The 22,451-nt window shown below is 36.6% G+C and overlaps 5 protein-coding genes across 11 annotated transcripts; 2 read left to right on the forward strand and 3 right to left on the reverse strand.

The window, feature by feature from the left end:
* Nucleotides 1-810: 810 nt before the first annotated feature.
* LOC9314064 (CDT1-like protein b) lies at nt 811-3,356 on the forward strand. Of its 2 annotated transcripts, none has more exons than XM_021025594.1 (7): nt 811-1,114; nt 1,209-1,328; nt 1,506-1,737; nt 1,828-2,436; nt 2,542-2,713; nt 2,806-2,896; nt 3,043-3,356. In XM_021025594.1, exons 1-7 carry the CDS (start codon nt 969-971, stop codon nt 3,122-3,124), a joined length of 1,452 nt encoding a protein of 483 aa, XP_020881253.1. In that variant the 5' UTR covers nt 811-968; the 3' UTR covers nt 3,125-3,356. The 2 variants fall into 2 exon arrangements, with proteins under 2 accessions (XP_020881253.1, XP_020881254.1); XM_021025595.1 differs by having other exon boundaries at nt 1,828-2,301.
* A 452-nt stretch (nt 3,357-3,808) lies between these two features.
* On the reverse strand, nt 3,809-7,173 carry LOC9312335 (probable glutamate carboxypeptidase AMP1). The gene is made up of 10 exons (XM_021025593.1): nt 6,005-7,173; nt 5,570-5,812; nt 5,333-5,485; nt 5,180-5,242; nt 5,011-5,098; nt 4,818-4,901; nt 4,612-4,700; nt 4,424-4,537; nt 4,195-4,335; nt 3,809-4,104 (listed from the first exon to the last, which is right to left on the reverse strand). The coding sequence occupies exons 1-10, from the start codon at nt 6,992-6,994 to the stop codon at nt 3,940-3,942; spliced, it is 2,130 nt and encodes a 709-aa protein (XP_020881252.1). The 5' UTR covers nt 6,995-7,173; the 3' UTR covers nt 3,809-3,939.
* A 4,342-nt stretch (nt 7,174-11,515) lies between these two features.
* On the forward strand, nt 11,516-13,774 carry LOC9314065 (myosin-binding protein 7). 2 transcript variants are annotated; one of them, XM_021025761.1, is made up of 4 exons: nt 11,516-11,874; nt 11,978-13,282; nt 13,385-13,431; nt 13,543-13,774. In XM_021025761.1, the coding sequence occupies exons 2-4, from the start codon at nt 12,122-12,124 to the stop codon at nt 13,643-13,645; spliced, it is 1,311 nt and encodes a 436-aa protein (XP_020881420.1). In that variant the 5' UTR covers nt 11,516-11,874; nt 11,978-12,121; the 3' UTR covers nt 13,646-13,774. The 2 variants fall into 2 exon arrangements, with proteins under 2 accessions (XP_020881420.1, XP_002876267.2); XM_002876221.2 differs by having other exon boundaries at nt 11,517-11,874; nt 12,210-13,282.
* A 72-nt stretch (nt 13,775-13,846) lies between these two features.
* LOC9312336 (protein downstream neighbor of Son) lies at nt 13,847-18,111 on the reverse strand. Of its 4 annotated transcripts, none has more exons than XM_021025758.1 (15): nt 17,903-18,111; nt 17,541-17,676; nt 17,364-17,437; nt 17,160-17,295; nt 16,975-17,057; nt 16,741-16,891; nt 16,466-16,659; nt 15,992-16,206; nt 15,809-15,907; nt 15,288-15,409; nt 14,983-15,084; nt 14,733-14,842; nt 14,539-14,626; nt 14,303-14,439; nt 13,847-14,210 (listed from the first exon to the last, which is right to left on the reverse strand). In XM_021025758.1, the coding sequence occupies exons 2-15, from the start codon at nt 17,634-17,636 to the stop codon at nt 13,991-13,993; spliced, it is 1,827 nt and encodes a 608-aa protein (XP_020881417.1). In that variant the 5' UTR covers nt 17,637-17,676; nt 17,903-18,111; the 3' UTR covers nt 13,847-13,990. The 4 variants fall into 4 exon arrangements, with proteins under 4 accessions (XP_020881417.1, XP_020881416.1, XP_020881419.1 ...); XM_021025757.1 differs by having other exon boundaries at nt 17,899-18,111; XM_021025760.1 differs by having other exon boundaries at nt 17,160-17,292; nt 17,899-18,110.
* Nucleotides 18,112-18,404: 293 nt separating this feature from the next.
* LOC110228724 lies at nt 18,405-21,973 on the reverse strand. Of its 2 annotated transcripts, XM_021026844.1 has the most exons (4): nt 21,573-21,972; nt 20,437-21,397; nt 18,975-20,343; nt 18,405-18,698 (listed from the first exon to the last, which is right to left on the reverse strand). In XM_021026844.1, exons 2-3 carry the CDS (start codon nt 21,386-21,388, stop codon nt 18,992-18,994), a joined length of 2,304 nt encoding a protein of 767 aa, XP_020882503.1. In that variant the 5' UTR covers nt 21,389-21,397; nt 21,573-21,972; the 3' UTR covers nt 18,405-18,698; nt 18,975-18,991. The 2 variants fall into 2 exon arrangements, with proteins under 2 accessions (XP_020882503.1, XP_020882502.1); XM_021026843.1 differs by having other exon boundaries at nt 18,975-21,397; nt 21,573-21,973.
* Between the last annotated feature and the right edge of the window lie 478 nt (nt 21,974-22,451).

Here is a 22,451-nt window from a genome sequence, read left to right on the forward strand (position 1 = left end):
GTTTTGAACGACTGGTTTAGCATTTGAAAATGGATGCGTTTGCGGAAGTTTTATGACTGGTAAACCAGCAGGTGCGGTAGCAGTTAAATTAAAAAATGACAAAAAAGTAAAAAATATTACAAAAAAAAAAACACCAATATAATTATGATAATATTAGAAAAATTGAACATGCTTAATAATTAAAACCATAAATAAAGTACTATATAATTATTTAAAAATAAAGAAATTTTGTAATAAGATAGTACTTTATGCTGGGTTAACACCAAAAATTGCATCAAGTAATGGGACAAACTGTAAATAACGTTGAATTCAATCAAAAAACAAGTGATTTTCTATTTGAAAAAACAAATCGAAACATATATTCAATCAAAAAGCAAAACAATACATAATGAAAAGAAAAAAAGATGCCATGAAAAATATTCAAAGAGTTACACATGAGGTGATGAATGAATAAAAGGATATATGATACTTACGTTTGATTCTTGATTTTCGTCAGTTTGGGTGGAAGACCTTGAGAAAATAAGGTTTTAGAATATTGATTAGGGTTTCTGATTAATATATTTTATAATAATTATAAGTAAACGTTTGATTTTTTTTTTTTAAAAATTCAACCGCTACCGTCCGCAACCGCAAACGCTTGCGGGAAGGAGCTTCTGAAATTCAGCAATTTCGAGCGGTTTGAAGCGTTACAGAACGGTTTCTATGATTGGTACCAACCACTAACAATCGCAACCAACCGCTAACAACCGCTAGGAGGGTGCTAGCGGAAGAACCAATCAAGCCCTTATATGGTTAAGGAAAATAGCGGGAGCCAACGTTTTAGAATCGGTTTGAATGACGTGGCAAATATGGGCCCACAGCTATAGATTGCCTTCTTCTTCTTCAACCTCTTGTCCCTTAAATAAGCTCTAAACCCTAATTTATTATAGCCGTTACGCACTCTCACTTCCCTAATCTCTCTTTCTACAATGAGCTCGTCGTCTAAAATCGAATCAGAGAAGCCAGTTATGGTGTCGGAGTCACTGTTTTCTACTAAGACTCCTAACAAAACCGTTAAAAGGCAGATCTTTTCTTCGTCCCCAAAACCTGAATTTGTTGTAAAATTACCTGAAAGGTGAGTTTAATTGATTGATTTGTTCATTCACTGTTCTCAAATTTGGACTCTTGTTTTTTTCAATTTTATTGATTTTTTTTTTTTGGCATTACAGGTTCGAGATTTTGGAGGAGTTTTTCAATGGGTTGGATACTGCAATTAGGTTACTTAAATTAAAGGGTTCGCCAACGACATACGCTAATATATGTCCCAAGATCGAGTATCTTACTAATCGGTAAAGTTATTGATTTTATTATAGCTTCTTCTTTTTTTGGTTTGTAGAACATCAATTTAACAGATTCTGGTGAATCTTGAGAGTTTTAAAGGATTGAACTTTTGATGCATATGACCAATCTAATGTGTGTGTGTGTGTTGTTTGATTTTATATGCTCAATGTTGTTTGGGTCTACAGGATCTTCTCGTATGATCATTTGGCTCAGATGAAGCATATTTATCCGGAAGCCATTGAACTAAAGAGAGTTTTGAAGTATGTTGAAGACACTTGTTGTATGAAACCCAGTCTTCATATTAGCTTAAACACCGATGCAATTGTACTTGACGATACAATTTGTGGAACTAAATACATGGAACTTAGGAAGGTTTTCCACTCAAAGCTTGTAGATTTTTACAAAGCTCATCCTAAGGTACATTTTGGGCTTATTATATAGTTGTAGATTTTTGAGAGATGCTTTTATATCTGATTGATGTTCCATCTTTTTGTTATCTGTATTCAGGACGAAGTTCCGAAAGAACTGCTTCCTGAACCGTTCAATTCCCCAAAAAGGGATAGTTATTCAGGTATAGTAAGTGTAGGCTTAGGAGAACCTAAACTTGAAGTTGGAAGGTTTGATGTTCATATGGAGGAGATAGAGCAAGAAGAACAAGATGCTAACAAAGCAATGCCAGATTCTACTTTGTCACACATAGAATCCAGAATAGTTGAAATCCCAGTCAATGATTCATCTACTCCCTCCAAAGACTTATCCACACCAATCCGTCTCATGAGTGCTACACCGACGTTGCAGCTATCTAAAAGATGTATTGAGTTGACTCCAGAGGGTGGTGATGATAACTCTGTTAGATCAACAAATAGTCTGGCAAGGGGTCCATCTCGCTGTCTGAATTTTGATACTCTTGAGGAAGATGCAATTGTGAAAGATGACATTGGTAACGAATCTGCTGATGAAGGAGATGGCCTTCTTCAGTCAGTAAAGGGTTCATCTCGCAGTTTGAATTTTGAAACTCTTGAGGAAGATACAATTGTGAAAGATGACATCAGTAACGAATCTGGTGATGAAAAAATCAACTATGAAGCAGATAATGATGATAGCCTTCTTCAGTCAGTAAGTGATGCTTTCCTTTGCAACCATTTTGCTTTCACATTGTTTCCGGGGTTAAATTGTTTAAAGGGATTGATTCATTTTAAGTTGCAAACCATGTTGAAACAGCCATCCGTACTTACCCGAGAAGAGAGACCAAAGACTGAACTCGAGCAGCACAAATTGCCACAGCTTGTTGATTTGATTCATAGAGTTTTTCACTCAACAAATCGGACAGTCATCACGAAGGAGGAGCTTCTTCACAAGATTATTGCAAACCAAATCAATATAACCGATAGAAGTAGGGAAAGTTAATATCGAATGTTTGATAATATATTCCCTGCCTCTCTTTCCTTCACAGGCTCACAGATTCTTTCTTGTTTGCATTCCCAGGGGAAGTGGAGGAACAGTTAAGTCTGATGTTGCAATTAGTCCCGGATTGGATCTCTGAAACAAAAGCATCTTCTGGGGATCTTCTTGTTAGGTGAGTACTATGTTCCACCAACAATGATATGATTTTCTTGATTTGGCCCTAAGTTTCACTAATGAAAGAAAAAGCAATCTGTATTGAAAACATCTATTTGCTTCCTCTTGAGGCTCTAATATTTGTCTATCTTTTGCTTTTTGCAGCATCAATAAAATGTCGGCTGCCGAAACAGTACGTGCAAAACTTGAAGAAGCAACTTCACAGGACATTTCACTTGTCTACTGAAAAACCATAAAATTCAGGACATTTCACTTGTCTACTGAATTTATTGTGTGTTTCATCCTCTTCACAAATTCAATTATCATTATTCTTCACAAATAGCTTCTTTCTAAGCTGGTCCAACTTATAAACTTGTAATATTCTTTTCAAACATATTCGATAATGAATATCAGGAGACAAAACATCATTTGATGATTATCAATTCTACTATATGCAGAAGAACTGTATTTGTTGTTAACTGTGGATATTAATTTAAGAGGCTCTTGCTAAAGAAGAGAGTGTGTGAGACTCACACTGAGAAAAGAGGGTTTGTCAAAGGATCAAGATTCGTTAGATCTTCTTCGAATTGACAAATTTTCTGAGACTAAATTTGAATATATTAGTACTAAAGCAAAGGGAAACACAGTTATCACTCTCCAATCATATGACATCTTAGAAGATAGATGTTTGAATGCAAAAGTAATGGACCATACTCTTTCGAAAGAAAAGATTCTAGCTCATCTTAAATGGATTGTTGAAAGTTTTAAACAGTTGAAACCGAAAAGCATATCCAAAAAAAAAAAAAAAAGATAGTGGTTGTTCTTTCTTTCTATATTACTCTAGGAAAGTATTTGTCCTTTGCAATGAAGTTAAAAGTTGTTAATATCAAACCACAGATTATATTAGTTTTAGTAACTAAAAAAACAATAATTCTGTTAGTCTTGAATGATTAGATTATAGTGTTTAGTTCATAAATGGTTATGAAATTAGTTCATAATACGTTATTCTTCTACAATCTACAGTCACAATATATACACAAAAGAGAACTCTTTGAGATTTTCTCATGTGAACCCTCCTTTAAGAGCTTTGCTTGCTCTCTGAATCGCTCTTGCGACTCTCCATATCTCGTGCTCAATTACTCCCTCTGATGCGTTTATCGCAATCGCATCTGCTATTCCCGGGAAAAATCCCAGCTTGCTCTCTGGTTCAGCCGCTGGTCCATACACCTATGCATAAAACACAAACAAGGTCACATGAGGTTTGGAAAATTGGTGAAATCTGATTGAAAGAAGCTAAAATGTTTTAAATTTACTCACAAGATGCTTGAACCATTCCTTCCCTTTGATCCCTTCTGCATCCAAAAACCCTCTTTCTACAAGCATCAACCTGTCATTTAGCTCTCTTCTCTTCGCCGCTGCTGCAACATCATCTTTGCTATATGATTTCTCCTTTAATTTCTGTAAATCAACCACCAAAAACATGTATAGGTGAAACAAAGAAGAGAAAGATTAAGCTTATACGTTAATTAGCATAACCACTAGACACCTTTGCTTCATCTGCGGCTTCTTTTGCAACCAAAGAGAACTCTTGTATCGCCATGCTCAAGGGATTAACAGAGACTTTCCCTTCTAAGAGCTTGCTCAGAGTATCTCTATGTACCTGAATCATTACACAAAACATAGACTCAGTTTCCTTCTATCTTACGTATAAGGAGAGTAAATAGAAGAATGTACCTGCAATTGTTCTGCATAAGAGATGTAATCGAATGGTATCAGTGGCTCATCAGCCAAGATAATTCCTAAAAGTCCCCAAATTCCAGCCACTGAAAATATATAGAAAGCAAAGAAGAGAGTTAATTCTCTTCATATCATCTATGAAAAACAGAACAAAGAACTAAAAACTAATAGTAGATCAAAAGAGAGAGAAGTAAAAGCTTTACTAGCAACATGGCGGTGAAACAATGGATCGGCATTGTGGATCATCCAATCATAGGAGTCAAATGCGGTGTGATAGACAGGATAATCTGAAAAACTCACAAGATAAAAATACATAATATTATTGACATTACTTGCACTAGAACATCACATTCTGATTTCTGAACATAACATTTTTCAGGTAGTCGGAATATTTACCTGCTCCATAGTACATGTCTATAGACGGTATCCCGGCATGGTGAAGAAAACCGGAAAAATCAGAATCAACTCTACTTAGCCTCTGTATCTGCAGTCCATTAAACCATACGTTGTTTACAAAACTTATAATCTAAGAAAGTAACAAAAATACAAGACAGAGTCTACTCACAATGTTGTTCTGAGACTTGAAAGTCTCTTCCACTGTCAAGCCTACTGCATCAGGATCCTGAACCTGACCACACAAAAATGAATACCAGAGACTAAGACATTTCTGGACGAGTAAACAAATGCTTGAGAATACCCCCGTTGTTAGTATCATTACCAGCTTTAAGACATCTACAAGAAGACCGTCTAATTGAGGAGTTGCACCAGCAAAAAAACCAGAGCCTTGGACCGCACAATCTACATTAAGATAAGCCACAGCACTTGCACCTAAGTTAAGAACATTTTCTTCAACCCATTCAGTTGATCCAATCTATAAAACATACAAAAAGAGAACAATAGTGGTTTAGTGAAGCCATCATATAGATTCAACTTTTCGAAGTTACAGATTACTAACCATTCCGAATTCTTCTGCATCCCAACTACAAAGGAGAATGGTCCTACGTGGTCTCCAACCAGAATTAAGCAACATCGCGAATCGTCGGCTAATGTCAAGTAATGCAGAAGTTCCACTGTTTGGATCAACAGCTCCATATGTCCATGCGTCTCTATGGTTCCCAAGAATCACATACCGATCCGCTTCTTCACTTCCTCTTATTGTAACCACAACATTGTGAATTTTCTTCATTTTCATCTCCCCCTAAAGTTTAAAAGAAGCAATAACTTCATATTGAGCTCAAAATTCCCACTTTTCAACTACAATCAAATTCCCAAAAAAAACTAACTTTCAAAAACGTTTTAACGGAAATTAATCACATAATTAAGAAATATAACGGAAAATTACAAAAGTCAAACCAAGAAAACATAACGGAAATGCGAAATTTCAGTTAACCTGAAACGTCATGTTAATAACCGTCCGTCCAGGGCCAACCCGTTGACCCGATCCGACCCGACCCGAATTCCGCCACTCCAACGGAGCTCTAGCACCGCCAAGAGAAGCCAAAATGATCTCAGCATTACGAAGAGACAAAGGCAAAGATGGAATCTTGGGGAATCTCCGAGTGACCAATTCATCTTCCAAGCTCAGTTTTTCTCCTCCGACAACTCCGGGCCAACCCGGACTAACCGGATCTCCGATTCCTCTCATAACCGTACCTCTCTCAATCCCGCCAAATCCGCCACCGTCATTCTCGGCGTATATTAGCACTCCCAGCGCACCTTTAGCCTCTGCTATCTTAACAATTCCTCCTCTTCCCAAGATTTCACCTTTCCTCGCTAAAACCACACACCCTTTAACGCTCACACCAATCGACTCAAGCGCACGATAGTCTCTCTCCTCGCCGTGATTCACAAAAACCACGTTACCCTGCGCCGACCCAGATGGAGAATAAGCGTGGTAAGGCCTAACGACCGGAGAGGAGGAGGAAGAATCTCCGGGAACGTCGTTTAAGTCAAACTCAAGAGTTGTCGTGTTGCTGAAACGCGCCGTGACGGAGATGTGCGTAGGATAAGATAAGAGAGCTTCGTATTCGGCGACATGGGTCTCAAGTCCGAGGCTTTTGAAATGGCTTTGGACGTAGTTGAGAGTTTCTAAAGAGGGTTTAGTTCCGGCGAGGTGAGGATGACGGGTCAATTCTCGGAGGTAAGAGGAGATGGTGGCGTTTGAAGCAGAGGAGAGGAAGAGGCGGTGGAGACGGAGGGCATTATGGGAATTTCGAGAAAATAGAAGAGAATGAGTAACGGCGTCTGGGTGATGGAGAGTGTAGAAAGTGGCGACGAAAAGAACGATGACGAAGAGGAAAGTACAGAGCGGCGGCGGTTGTCGGAAAGGGAATATAGAGATTCCGGCGACGGCGGGTCTGGTGGTGAGAGGCTGTGACATTGGAGAGAGAGAGAGAGAGAGAGAGAGTAAATTGTTTAAGTAAGTATAGTGGCTGAGCCAAAGTATTTATTATGAATCATCCATCTTCTGTCTCTTTTTTATGTTTTTGTCTTCTTCGTCTTTATGAGTATCTTTGTCTTGGTCAAAACTCTGTTTATTTAATCTTCATTTCATCAACCTCCGAGAAAGAAAGAAGAAAAAGACTAATTCTTTGTGTAATTACGAGAAATCAAACTAGTAGAATTTTAACAGAGTGATCAATCTAGGAAACTAAAATTTTAAAATCTTTTTCCTCCACTATATTACTTGAGCTTAAATGCTAGACATTATTATTAGAGAGTAGTGGCGACCAGTCGAATGATGAAAAGCTGAGAGAACCAAAAAAAAAAAAGAGTGTATTGTTTGATTTAGTAGTAGTGGGTGGCCAAAATACTATTTTTCATCGTTTAAGTATCATTTTCAGTTTCTGTTAACTCATTTTTATATTATTACTCGTGATGTATCATGTATCGGGTCGTATTTGACATATTCCATTTTGATTTATCAAACAATTAAACGATAGCATATTTCTCGTGATATTCTCCATTGTGATTATCATATGTTTTCCCTCAAATTTTCTACTGTCCTTATCATTAATTATTTAAAGTGAGGGCAACATTGAAGGACAAGAGGAGGCACGAGACTGAGAACTGTGTTGGAACCTTGAGATCAATAATTTTATCAATCTCTGTAATTGTAAATGCGTTAATGAACATTGTTTCATGGAGCATCCTCCAAACATGAATGCATTGATGAACTTGTTTCGTTTTGCATGATGTCCACGTATCTATTTTTTGAAGAAAAATAAAATGGGATTTACATTAACTAAAAATTATAGATTGAAAACAAAATAAAAAAACTTGCAACTATTTGAACAAATGATGAGCACGGAATAAAAATGATAACCATGAAAAGCTTTTGTCTTTATGCATTTGATTCATTTGGTCGGACCTATTGTCTTTATGCATACATACATAATACATTATAATCCACGCCGAATTGACTAGAAAAGGAAAAAAAAAAAACTTTATAAGAAAATGGAATTATCTCTAACTAGTATTTTTTATTATTCAGTATAGATTTTTTTTGTCGCCTAATTTAATTTAGACTTATAGACTATAATTCAATTCAATTGACCCAAATACAAATTTTGGTTCGTCAGTTTTGGTTCCTTCTATGTTTTATGGACAAAGTTTACTTTCGCAGGATTATCTAAGTAACCCCATCCATAAGATTATTTAACATCTAGGTAGTCGTCGACATGCTCTAGATATTTTACTAAGAAAATAAGATGTTTAAAATTTTAATGTACTTCTTCTAAAAGTGTGGGAATTTGATCGAATGATTGAGGTAATTATAGAAATCTGACAGCACTATCGTGAGAGATAGGGAGGACAAATCTAAGTGGGTCCTTCAACATATCTTTGTAGTGGACCTTCTTAAATATAATCCGAGTCATCATTCGGACAAGAAAATTCTAGGGACATTGGAAGTGTTGGGTTTAGACAATAGACTTCTATAAATCTGGTAGATAAAAGTTGGCTCCGAATGGAGAAAGCGTATCGAGCGGAGCGGATCAAGCGGTACAAGCATATCAAGCAGAATAAAAGTGGATCAAGTAGATCTAGCGGTACAAGTGCAGATCAAGCGGTTCGAACACTTCAAAATATGTGTTGAATGGTGAAAATAGATCAGACAGTACAGATGAAATAATTATATTATAAAAAATATTAATTTCAAAAAAATGTTTTACATACACTATACATACTAAATAATTATATTACAATAACTTTACAATACTTTTTCATATTCTTGAAGATGTATTTTAAAATATCTATTAAGTATTAAGTATTTATAAGTATCATGATATTTTTTATTATTCTTTCTATAAATAACTAATATTTCTGGATATATAATTCTATTTCGGATATTCTTGGGTATCCGAAATATTTCGGTTTCGATTCTTTTGGTTCTAAAATTTAGTATCTATTCGGGTGTTTTCAAATTTTTGGTTCGGTTTGGTTTGGTTCTTTTTGCTTCGGTTCCGATTCGGTACATTCAGTTCGGGTTAATTTGTCCAGGCCTATATATAATACTTGGAGAGAGACTTGATCCAAATATTTCTCAAATTTTATAAAGTAACTATAGTGTTTAAGAAGATATTTATAAGATTTTACAAGACATTTATAGAGTTTTACAATGTATTTATAAGATATTAATTACTAAGATATTTATAAGGTTTTACACATGTATAAAAATTGTTTGTATATATATATTTTTAAAGATTTTAGAGATGAGACATTTTTAAAAAGTAATATTAGAAAATAGGCATTTTGAAATTGTCCCTAAATTAAATTATAGAATTAGATTAGAATTTGCTTCTTAGTTTAGAAGTATTAATTTATAAGTAAAAGAAATGTAGTTATTCATACAATTTTAAGTGTTTTTCCAAAAATTTAACATTAAAATAATATTAAATAGTTGTAGTTGTGGTCCGAACACACCTTATTATTGGCGTTTCACGGATCATGTACAGATCTTCAAATTTGTTCACAAACTTTGAACCACAAGTGGTTCAACATTTCTCTTTAATATTTTAATGAAGAACCACTTTGGTTTTTAATTATCGTTGAATGGAAGCATAATGCGTTTCATCCGTTCTGAGTGTACCATCTGTCTTTTAAACGCTACTCCATTCAAGCCCGTTATCAAAAAAAATCTGGTAGGCAACAAAAAAAAACTACCTCAAATTTGTTTCTTTGTTCAATCAAAATCCATACAAAACTATTAAAATTATTAGCAAATATTATTTTTATAATACTTCCAAACTCTTGCAACACTCTAGCAGATTTTTTAAAGTATAATGTCTTACTCATCACCAATTGAGTGAACTTCTTGTAAAAAAAATTGAAACATCCAAACAAAGTTTTGTAAAGTATCCGAATCAATTGAGTAGACTTTACTATAGAGGTCTTGAAACAATTAAGCATACTTAGTAAAAGTTGGTGTTGTCCTCTTAAATAATTGAGCACTCTTCATGAGATGTATGCTCTGAAGAAGCACTTGCTTAGAAGTGCATCTTTTAAAGTGATGTTTTAATTTTGCAGTTCTCTGCTTACAAGTGTACAAAGGAAAAAAAAAAAGAATTCAAATATAATAAATTAATAACTAGTGGACATAAAATTATGGGTTGGAATCTTGGAAGCTAACAATTTAGCGAGGAGAGTAGAGGGCTAATGTTTTGGGCCAAAAAATTCTAAAAGCCCAAGAGACGAAAAACAAATGTTCAAAGCTAAACAATGTACTGAAAAAAAGAGAGTAAATGGAATGGGCCTCTAGTTGCAAATGCTTTATTATGTTTCTCACTTTCTCTGACCAACCAAAGTAAAAGAAGCCATTTGCATAATTGCATTTATACTAAGACAAGAAAAAAAACCAATTTTTGATGAAAAAAAAAAAAAAAGAAAAAAAACCAATTTTCTGCATCAAACGGTAGCAGAAAGAGCAGCTTAATAGCAAATCATCCGGAAGGGACGGATTTGGGGTCGGTTGCGGCGTGAGTAAGAGCACCTGAAGCGAGAGTTGCTCCGTAGACATCATCTTGTTCTCTGTGGACGACATTACAGGAGCTTGATTAGTGAACTACTACTGCAGATAACAAATGCAGAGGAGAATTTAATATTCATTTAGGGACTTCAACTTTGACCACCAGAGTCAACTTTACTATTGAGCGGGAGAATATAGTCCACAAAATTGAAAGAGGACTAATTCAATTGTGGGCTCAATTTAATATTTTAGAGATAGTAACACAGAATCTTTTATTTTAAGGTCTTTTGATTGAGAAACCTTAAATTAACATGACCACAATCTCATTTCTTAATTTTCATTTTTCTTTCCTTTTGTATTTAATTTTTTCTTTATTATTTTTAATTTTTTCTAAAACTATTTAATGATCTTTGAAAAATAATCACGTGTTATAACCAACTCTATTTAATTTCTGTCACACTTAAAATTTAAAAGACTGACACCAAATCCATGTGAGCCAAAAATACAATAAACCAATGAAAAATATATCTTACCCAATTGACAAATGTCATGTAAAGTGTTTTTATTTTACCCTTATTTATGTAAAGTGTTTATATATCTTACCCTTATTTATGTAAAGTGTTTTTATTTTTTTCTCTAGCAACCATATTTGTGCCTTTATAAAATAAATACTGAATATATATATATATATATATATATGTATGTTGAAGAAAACAAACCGAATGAATAATCAAAATTACTGAGGTTTGATAAGATGACCAAAACATATTATCAAAGGTGGATTGAAATTTCTGTTTATGATATTGCTTAGTTTTTGAGACTTTTAGTAGTTCAGGTGGGTACATCAGTAGAGTTGGTAAAACATTTTGATTCTAATTAGAAATCAAAACTTGTTAAGGTAGGATTTTAAATTTATAACTATGCCCATATGATTTACTATTTATTAATTGATTTAGCTTTTGCTTTTTCTCCTCAAAAAAGGGGAAATTTATTTCATATGATAATAGCTGGTCTCTGTGGGCACGTAGCCCAAGAACTTTGACATACGCTCCGATAAAGGAGGGAGAGAGACACGAGGAAGAGGAAGAGGAAGAGGAAGATGAGAAGACAATATTATCCTCCTAAATTCTCTCTCTTTTCTCTTCTTCTTTCGTAGGATTATCAACATCTTCCTTTTCTCCCTCCGGAAAATCCCGCCGTTTCTTACATTTTCCTCTGTTTTTTTCCCGGGAAACAGAAGGAAAATTTCATTTTTTTTCTTTTTTTTCCCGGAAGGAGAGATCTTTGTGAATTAGGTAGCTGCCCACATCTTTTAAGTCTTGTCTCGAGGTTTAAAGATTATATTTTTTCTTGAAATTATACCTTTTTTCTTGCTTTGTTTTAACGGCCTGGTTACAGGGCTTCATTGTTGTGGTTAATTCAATTGGAGAATGCAACAAAGGTTACTGCTTTTATTAGATTCTAAAGCTAGGGTTTTTGGGAACGTGCTTAATCTGTCTCTGTCTCAGCATTTGAGATTGGTTTTTTTGGGTATAACCTATTATGGATTCAGAATTGAGATTTCCTTCAAGAGATGTTGTGAATTGCTGTGAATTTGGTTGTGATTATTCACTTGGGGCATGTTCTTCAGATCCTTGGGCTAGGACGGTGAAAAGAAAGTTCAACGAATTCAAAGAAGGGAACATTATGTTGTTACGAGGTTCTTCTGATTCATCTTCAAACGCTAAGATACTAGTTGAGAATGAATGTGCAGCTTTACTTGAGGCTCTTTCTAGCCAAAGGAAAACAGTTAAAGATCTTCATTTAGAGCTTGAAGAGGAGAGAAATGCTGCTGCATCTGCAGCGAATGAGACTATGTCGATGATACTTAGGTTGCAGAGAGAAAAGGCTGAGATTCAGATGGAAGCTCGGCAATTCAAAGTGTTTGCTGAGGAGAAAATGACGCATGACCAAGAAAAGCTCTCGGTTTTGGAGAATTTGTTGTATGAGAAAGAACAAGCTATTGAGGCCTTGACTTATGAGGTCGAAGCATACAAGCATAGATTGTTGAGCTATGGAGTCTCTGAAGCTGAGATACATGATCAGATACTTGGTTTTGGCAGAGACTCGAGCACGGTTGGTTTTGATGTTTACCCGTGCGAGTATACTTCTTTGCAATGTAGTGTGGATGAGAACCCGTGTGAACCAGATGGTAATGTTGATATTGAAGAAAAGGTGATAGTTGGTCAGTCTCCAAGATGGCCATATTATGATCCCAATTCGCCTTTAGGAACTGCAAAAGATATAAAGGGGACATCTTTCGCAGACTCTCCTATGTCTAGTAGTAGCGACAGAGTTTATACTATCGACTCAATCCATGTGGGAGTTTCTGAAGTTAAGATTGACGACGAGCCTAATAAGATGAGTAAGGGAAAGTTAAATGGTGATCTCTGGAACTCTCCGAGATACCAAGAACCGTTCACGACTCAGCAAGGAGTTAACGAGCCAGATATAGAGAAGCTTTACACAAGGCTTCAAGCACTTGAAGCAGACAGGGAATCGTTGAGACAGATCATTGTGTCGATGCGGACAGACAAAGCTCAGTTGGTGTTGCTCAAAGAAATCGCACAGCATTTAACAAAGGAAACTGGCACAACAGGCAGGCGACACCCGGTTAGCAAAATGTCATCTTTTAAAGGATTCTCTGTAGTAACGGTCTTCAAGGTAAATAAATCAAAACAATCTCTCCTATCTAAATCTTACATGTTGCATACTGAAACTCTGTGTAAGCTTGAATTTTGCTTTCCCTTCATTCTCGTGTTTCAGTGGATTGTGTCTTTCGTTTCGTGGAAAAGGAAAGCCAGGCAAAACAAGTAAGGAGATTTACGAATTACAAGTCAAAAAGATTTGCTTTGGGTTTCACTCACATTCTGGCTGGTATTACTACTGTTTTCTGATGAAATCAATTATAAATTGCATTGCAGGTATGTTTATGAATTGTCAGCAAATAATATGGGGATGCTTATGATTCTAGGCGAGGGATCTGGAACTAGGAGATGGAGATGTTTAACGAGTTCACATGTCTAGATTTCCATTTTTTTATGAAGTTTCTTTGGCGTAGTTAGTGCAACACAAATGTACATTGCTCTGCACTTCAATCAATTATGTATGGATGGTTCAGAATCTGGTTGAATATGATAAAAAAATTCCTTTTCTTTTTTTTTTGGCTCTTGCATATCCTCAGGCCAAGATCATAACAGGGTATGAAAAAAACATTTACAATATGGATACGTTTAAAGATAGACGATTCATACCAACGTTTTTGTGCATTGCCATATTACCCTTCACATTACCATTGGGTCTATAACTTGATTTTGGGTACATTCATTTCATACATAATGATGAAAACCTGGAAAGAAAAACAGAGACAGATCACGAGGGAGACAGCGAAACCGTGTAAGACTTGTTGCAATACTTCAAGCTCTTTAGATGGCCTGATTGAAGCTGAGGGCAGATCACTGCTCCGGGAATGTCAGATGCATTGTCGTTTGTTTCTCCTGTGCCTTCTATGACTCGAGACTCCGGGTCTGTCTTCTCAGGGACTTGTGGTAGACCAATGTTTAAATTAAACGAGGTTGGCTCGGTCACAAAGCTGAATCAAACTCATCAAATGTTAGCATTTCCTAACAAAGACTGAAAGTTTTTGGTTTGGAAGAGAAGAGAAGAGATTTTGCATCAACGAACCTGGCTTCAAAGTTTTGTCCATTAGCACCCACATTTGCACATATATTGCTAATAATCCACGGCGGAAGATATTCACCTTTTATCTCAACCATGCAGCAACTTTTATGTTCTGTTCTTACCATCTCAGTGCATTTGATCTGGAGATCAAAGAAAAAATAACCTCAAAGTGTTATCATATAGAATAAGGATGTCACAGCAAGAGAACCACAGAGCAAAGCATTAAATGTGGAATATACCTCAGGAGAAGACAGTGCAGCATTCTGAAATGGCACTGGTGAATATAAAACAGGAACATCTGCGGTAGGAAGAAATTCAAAAGACGACCTACACATGATTGAGAAACAATGGTTATAATCATCATCAAAATTCATTAAGAAGATTTACATGTGCACGATATGTAATTTCTTTTCTAAAAGATGTTTATAATCACCTATAATTTAAGAGAAGATCATACAATCCATGTACGCTCTCATTTCCGACAAAAGCCAAGAAAGATTCTGGAGTATTATCAATGTTTGAGACGGAACGCGAACGACGAATCTGCACACATTACAAGGAGTCAGGAAAAACACACCAATAGTCTCTCGTATAAGCAGGTGCTTCACATGGTTAATAAGTCATAACAGTGAAAGAGTAGACATAAATATGTTTCCTGAATAGATAAGTAAACACGCACAAACCTGGCCAAGGTTATGATTCTCTATCTCTGAGAGTTCAGCAAGATCTTCAACAGTGGTCTGATCCATTTTAGTTTTGCAAAGAGGCATAGAGTAGCTGATGTCCTGTGAAACATAATCAAAGCAAACTTAGTAAAGTACGGATGAGAACGTATTGATAATGTTAGCACAAGTTTGCATAACATAGAGGAGAAGACAATGGATAATTCGATAGTTCTCTCCTGATGTCTCAAGGAATGCAAAACACAAACAATCTACGTAAATAAATAAGGTTAAATGCTTAACAATAGTGAGAGAACATATCTTACAAGATCGTTAAGCATGGCTCTCAATCTTCTAGTTGACTGGGTGATATAGCCATTGCATGAGCGTTTGACACCTCCTGACTCACAGCTTCCAGTGAACATTGCCACAAACTGAGAAGTACAGACTACAAGCCAAATAATGCACAATTAAATTTAGTTTCATTTATAGAGTACAGCATACATGTCATTTACAATACGAGAGATAGAACATGACAAAGAAGCTGTGCATGAAAGTTCACATTTGAATAGCACTAGAGGTTAACTTGACTTTGTTGCATCTTTGCCAAGACAAAAAAAAAAAAGTAAAAGCAAGGTTTATACCAACTTACCAAGTCCTTCTAAATGAAAGTGTTAGTGGTAAGGATATATGTGTCTGTGGAAAAAATTTCCACCTACATATATCTGTATTATAGTAAGTAAGCACTACAAATTTCCATTGCCATTGAAGTTCGTCTTTATTAACGAACTGTGTTATACCCAAAGAAAAGTCACATCCAAACCAGGCGAAGATAATATGAAATTACCATAAAATATTTTGCAGAGATTCTTCCGAAACATGAAATATAGACTTCGAAAAGCATCCTCCCATGCCAATTTTCGATTTTGTAGGAAATCAACTTCACCTAAGATAGCAAAATGAGCTTTATAAAATTCAGAAGGAAGATGACTGATAAATAGGTAAAACTTATGAATTCTCATTAACAAACCTCTGTCTGATCCAGATGCTACCAATGCCGATAAGACAAAAGGTGGCAAGGTAGACTGAGGATAAACCCACGAGTGTAGCGACATAGAATTTAACACTTGGGAAACCACAGCTGATCCAGAACCACTACTGTTATCTTGATTTACCACATTACACGACAGAGACTTCAGCTGTGGCATACCATTGTAGGTACTACCCATGATTGACCTATGTAACCTAGAACATTAGAATGGAAAAAAATAGACTGAATCAAACTTTGGATGCAAAGGAAACCACTAGTCAACAATAAGGTAAAGAAGAGAAGATAAAGGGAATACTTCTGTGTGATTACAAAACATATTTCATCTATCATCATCAATAAGTGGTATGTGTTAACTAATAGGAGATGTCAAGGAGGAATCACTCAGATTCAACTACAGCCATCATATGATTCTATCACACAATGTACAGGAATATCAGAAATAGCTCAACTCACCAACTTAATGGAGAAGAGGAGACAAGTCGAACATAAGTCTTCAAGGAAAGGTCCAGAGGGATCTTTTGCCCAGGAACTTGGAACTCAGACATGAAATTTCCACTTAATGAAGCAGAAGTATCATCTTTCACACTTATGTCGGCAGGATGAACCAGCAATGGTTCACAAGTGGCAAGTCCTTTCAATGCTTTGTTCTGTTGAAAGATGACATAAGTTTCAAAAGGACCAGATACATAACCATCTGAGGGTAGCAAAGACTATCTAGTGAAGCATACCATATCAATATCTGGCAAGCAGGATAATTCTTCACCCCTGGTTGAAAGTTCTGTGACACTGCGAAATATGCTCTGGCTACATCTCTCATTTGTTTGACGAGCTTCAGCCTTAATATCATCATAAACTTCAGTAGAAGCATTATTCTCCTCACTGCTAAGACATTAAAGCATTAACATAAGTAACAGCACATAAAGTCAGCTTACTCCAGATATAAATTGCCTGAGGGGTTTTACCGAATAAGTTGTCTTTTGGTGGCAGCAACATTCGAGAGTAAAGAAACATTGATTAGGCTGCTGGATTGCTTCGCACCATTTTCCTGTGTTAAAGACAGATAAACTAATAAGATAGATGCTTACTAAAGTTATAATTTATTCACAAAATCAAAGGAAACAGTATTAGAATCAGAGAGGTCATGAACCTTAGAGTTTTCTTTGGCAGAGAGCATCCAAGGCCTAGCCTTTTTGACAGGATACAGTTCATCCATACGCATCTCTATGTATTTTGGATTCTTCGAAAGCTCTTGTTTCTTGAGCCCATTATCTTTCTCAGCACTACTGCCAAGATAAATCTAGTAAGAAAAATATAAGTTGGAAAAAACTTGACGACATGATGATTTATATACCTTTTGCAAGGACGCAATGCATCAAAAGCTTCTTTAGCTTGGTCCACAAAAGCAGTCCGTTTCAATTGTTCTCCCTGTTCAGTGAGAAGGGTATTAGAATGAACAATCTTCAGAGATAACTTCCAATAACTCAACGGAAAAAAACATTGCAAGATGAAGAGAAAGAAACAAACTTACTCTCAGTTCAGAAGGCGTCTTCCTCTTAGCTTTTGGCGCAGCTTTGGACCCTCCAGTGGTCTGAAGAGAACTTCTAGGAGCAACTACTTTCACCATTTTCAAATGATACTGTTCGCTTGATCCCACAATACCAAATCTGAGGCACAATTTGGTATTTTATCAACCCATTCAAATTCCATTTACACAGCAAGATCATTTTCAATATTACAAATCAATTCGGTTCAGAAATCAAAAAGTTATCTACACAACCCTAAAGAAAATTACACTACGAACCCTAGAAACTGGTGAATAGCACCGGCGAAGACCTTACAAGCGAAAAATCCAAAATTACAAACATAAATCAGAGATGGAAACATACTCACTACGCTCGATGGTTAATCTCTTAGCGATGTAAAGAGAGAAACCCAGCGATAGCGAGATCGATGTCTCCGATTACGAGCTCGTCGTGGTGTGAATCGCCTCCACGGCGGAGCAGGCTAGGTTTTTTTTCATTATTCTCTCTTTTGTAAATTTTAGGGGAAACGAACAAAAATGGTGGACTGTGAGATTGGAGGGAAGAGGAAAGAGCGTGAAATCGGAAAGCTTTTCAAAAAATTTGGTCAAAATAATTTGGGATTCCCTCCTGTTAATGTTTTCGTAACAGTCAATCTAACGCCGTTACTTTCATAACGTTGACTAGTAAGCCATGGATTGGTTTGAGTTTTCCGGTTTATAAATGTGAAAACCGAACTGAAACAATAAACATTCGGTTTTTTTTTTTTTGTGTTTGGCTAATTTCGGCTTCAATCGGTTCAACCGGATTGAATTCCCTGTGTAAAATTAACCCAACTTGGTCGAATCATCTCACGCTTATTAGGCACCAAATTTAATGATCAAAATCACTTCAACAAACACTCTCCTAATTTCACTTGGTTTAAAAACAACAAATCAAATGTTATGCGACCAGAAAAAGAAAGAAAGTAGAAGATTAACCTCTCTAGCCTCGACAAATTACACATAACCAAGAACTCTTGTCTCTAGAAAAATACATGTTTTCATACTACACATCCTAAATGATCTCTCTGCCTAAAAGGTAACAAAACACACATGCAAGAGCCTCCAATCTCCATTGAGCCACTTCATTGTTTACTTCTCTTGATGCCCGCCGTTTGTTTTCACCTGAAACAAAAGATCACCCATTCTGTTTGAATCAAACAACATTTACAAACACAACAAGCAACGACATGGCTTCATCAATTAGTCGTCATGTATGATTGAATCTACCAGGGTACTATGTATCCAATCCCTCTTGGTCCACATATGTAAAAAAGTATACATCTTTGCTATTAAAAACTATGCATCCAAAGGAAACAACACATCAGCTTTCACACCAGTAAATATCAGAAGAAGTACAAAAAATATTAAAACACAGTGGAGGCAACAAAGCAGATTTACCTGAACCAAAACTCCATCTAAGAGGGAGGACATACCGCTGCATCCTCCTCACCTAAAGTCACAACATAAGGCTGAACTTTGAATGTTTCAGTAATAGTATGGCTGATCTCGTACTTCACAACCACCTTCGCCCCAAAGATGTTGAACCTTCCTGCGCTATCGTAAGCAACCTCAGCATCAGCCCCCTTCCTAAAAACTACCCTAGCCCGGTTTTTCTCCTTGTCAACTTCAGTCTGTGACTCCTGTATAGGTCCAAAATACCTGAACATTTTACTCAGACTCTTCTCAGAAGGTATTGTATCCGTTTCAGAAAAGTTAATTATAATCTCCGCTGGTGCATTCTCATCAAAGTCTGCTGGTTTCTTAGAGGCTGAATGAGGAATACTGATCTGAGACTGTCGTCTTCTGTATGGTCGGCGAGTCCTTTGAACCTCAGCAGGTTTCAACTCAACCGGCACGACTTGATAATTTCCTTTTTCAGTAGGTGGAGTTTGCTCTTCACCACCATTATGGATCACCCTGTCAGTCCAGTATGTGTCTCCCGTTTCCTCGAAATCAAATGATTCAGTTCCTGCTACATCAGAATTGGATGGTCTACCTCTTTTCTTGCTAACCTTTTCTGTGGTAACTTGCTGCGAAGCTGATGAGTTTCGGAAATCTAAGAAAAAGCCAGCAGCAATGTCAGATACAACGTTCTCTTTAACAGGGTCTGTTGCTGCGCAATGGAGCTGGGATACAAAACTCTCAGTGGAAAGAGTTTCATCACCAAAGTTACTACCCTTCAAAACTGAAGGAGATCCTGCCATCTGACTAGCAGCCCTGGCTATGCATGCACCGATCTTAAAGGACGGCCTTTCGGCAAAAGACACCTTTGCGAATGAAACAGTCTTCCTACCTTCTCCTGGTGAATCCTCACTCAGGACATCAGCCTTTCGTTTCACACCATTGGTTTTAATGTTAGAACCGGTTTCATCATCAGCATAATCAGAATTGTTGGGATTTTCTTCCATTTCTGTATCTTCCTTTTGGTTTGGATCGATACTTGGAGCTTCATGAGTAATGTCATCTTCCTCTATCATTGTATCTTGTTGATCTGCTGTTTTCTTATCCAGGGATTGATGATCCTTATCTTGTTGGTTTTCTTCATATCCCAAAGTTGCATCAGAAGTCTCTTTTGAACAATATGTTGCAGCAGCTGGAGATTCTGCCCCAACACCAACACGGGCTTCATTCGATTCAGTTTCGATACCTGCGGGACTTAAGCTTAGATTAGCATCTGCTGTGGCAACATCCTCTGCCATGTCAGTAGCTTTCTTAGCATCTTTTAAAGATACATTCCCGGTTTCGGTTTTAAGGTCTTGTATATTTCCTGACCAAGATGATACACCACTGAAATCAATAAAGTTGGTAATATCAGAAGTTGGATCAAAAAGAGCATTATGATCCAACGGTTCAACTTCACCTGGAGCAGCATCTTCAGTGGGACTATTTTGGATTGCTGAATCAGCAGATTCAATTGTTCCGGTAAGATCACTTGCCATATGAGCATTATTTTTGCGTTCATCAGTTTCCATTTTCTTTACTACATTGGAATCATTGTTGTCAACTTCAGCTATTGGAACATCTTGGGTTTGTACCATACTTGCGCCAGCAGATTCATTGCAATGATTATCCAAAGCGCGGTCCACTTTAACATCCTTTTCCACCTGTTCCTCTGCTGCACAATCAATTTCCATGGCTTCTCCGTGTTCATGAAGAGCAACATTCTCTTCATTTTCCTGTTTGCTATCAACATCCATTTCGTTATTATCCTCCTCCCTTTTGTTAGCTGATTCCTTCTCTTGTTTGCTATGATCCTTCTCGCTTCTCTGTGTTGCCTCCTTCTCTTGGTCAGCTTTATCTTCTGACACAGAAAGCGTCTCACCAGCGACTGACTTTTGCTGGGACTTTTCAGTTTCAACATCTTGTTCTGCATCACAAACACCACCGTTATCTTCAACTTCACATGTTGTCTTCTCATCAGTAGCTTCATTTGCAGCAGAAATTACAGTCTCCTCTTCTCCTGCAGTTTCATCATGACTAGCACCATGGTTACTCTTAACTGCAGACTTAGCCGTTTCATCATTCAACTTCACCTCAAGAGTTCCAGTATCTCCTTCACACTCCATATCTGTGATAGCATCAGCCCTTTTAACAACATCAGCTTTCCCTTGTTCCTCATCAGAAAACGAATTACCCGCTTTTAAGCTCCCATCACCAGCAGCTAAACCTCCATCATGTGGGTTCTCAACAGAAACGCCTAAATCCGAAACCTCACCAACTAGGGTTTCAGTATTAAAAGATAAACCTAGTCCCTTACCAGCTTCCTCCATGGGCTCACGAACAGACTCAGTTTCCTCTCTCGGTTCCTCCATGTGAATTATCTGAAAGCAGCTCAAAATTACTCAAATTGTCCGTGATAATTAAAAAAAGGCGAAAACTTGAAACAAGAAACAGAAATCAGAGCAAAGGGTATTCACAAAAACCATGAAAGATTCCAGATTTCACTGATAACGGAAGTGAAATTAACAACGAGAAAGCTGAAATTGGCGAAATTACCTCAAGAGATCTTGCAAGAATTGGAGAAACAAAAACAAAGGTGAGGGCTTTGTTGGGCGTGAGTAACAGAGACGACTCAGACGAGTGTGGGTTTCCAAGAGAGAAGAAGAAAAGCGAACGCAGAGAATGAATGTTTATGATTCTGAATATTTCATAAACCCGTAGGTTTATACAGCCCTAGAATTGCTATCCTAATAGAAATAGGAAATAGAGGAATTACCTAAACTATAAAAGGAAAATTATAAACTTTATCGAGAAAATATGTATCTCAATAAACGCTACGCCGAATTCGTTAGCCGAGCGTGTTGATATCATCAGTCATCTTTTCTTTTATGTTCTTCGGAAAATAATTTTAGATTCGGAGAGGAGAAGCCACCGAATAACTCTTTTGGCTGTTCACGATTTTCGGGGAGGTTCGTTTTATCATATGCATCTTTATGATCCATTTAATCGACCGTCTTGATTTATCCACGTTGCTACTTCTTTTTTGTTTATTCAAGGTAAAGCGCTGAATTTTTTTCATAATTTATCTCGGATACGATACAGATATACGCAGATATTCGACCTAGTCGGATTTTTCTGTTGCAGGTATCCGAAATCCAGATAATTAAACATGGTGATTGACTATGGATTATGGATTTTGTTATCCATAATCCTGTCATATACAGGTCATATATATATGGACATTTTGTTATTCTTTTTTCTCGAATACTTTTGTTTCTCCAAATATCTAGTTCATGTCTACTACTTTCATGCCAAAAATTCAAACATGATTCACAGCGGAAGATGTAGCTTCGTGGTTTGTGTTTGTGCCGTTGCTAGATTTTTATTGTTTGGTTGCGGAAATGTTGTTCAACTTAAAATGTTTGCACTATTTTA

The sequence above is a fragment of the Arabidopsis lyrata genome (genome assembly GCF_000004255.2).
Source record: "Arabidopsis lyrata subsp. lyrata unplaced genomic scaffold ARALYscaffold_5, whole genome shotgun sequence".
NCBI classification, from domain to species: domain Eukaryota; kingdom Viridiplantae; phylum Streptophyta; class Magnoliopsida; order Brassicales; family Brassicaceae; genus Arabidopsis; species Arabidopsis lyrata.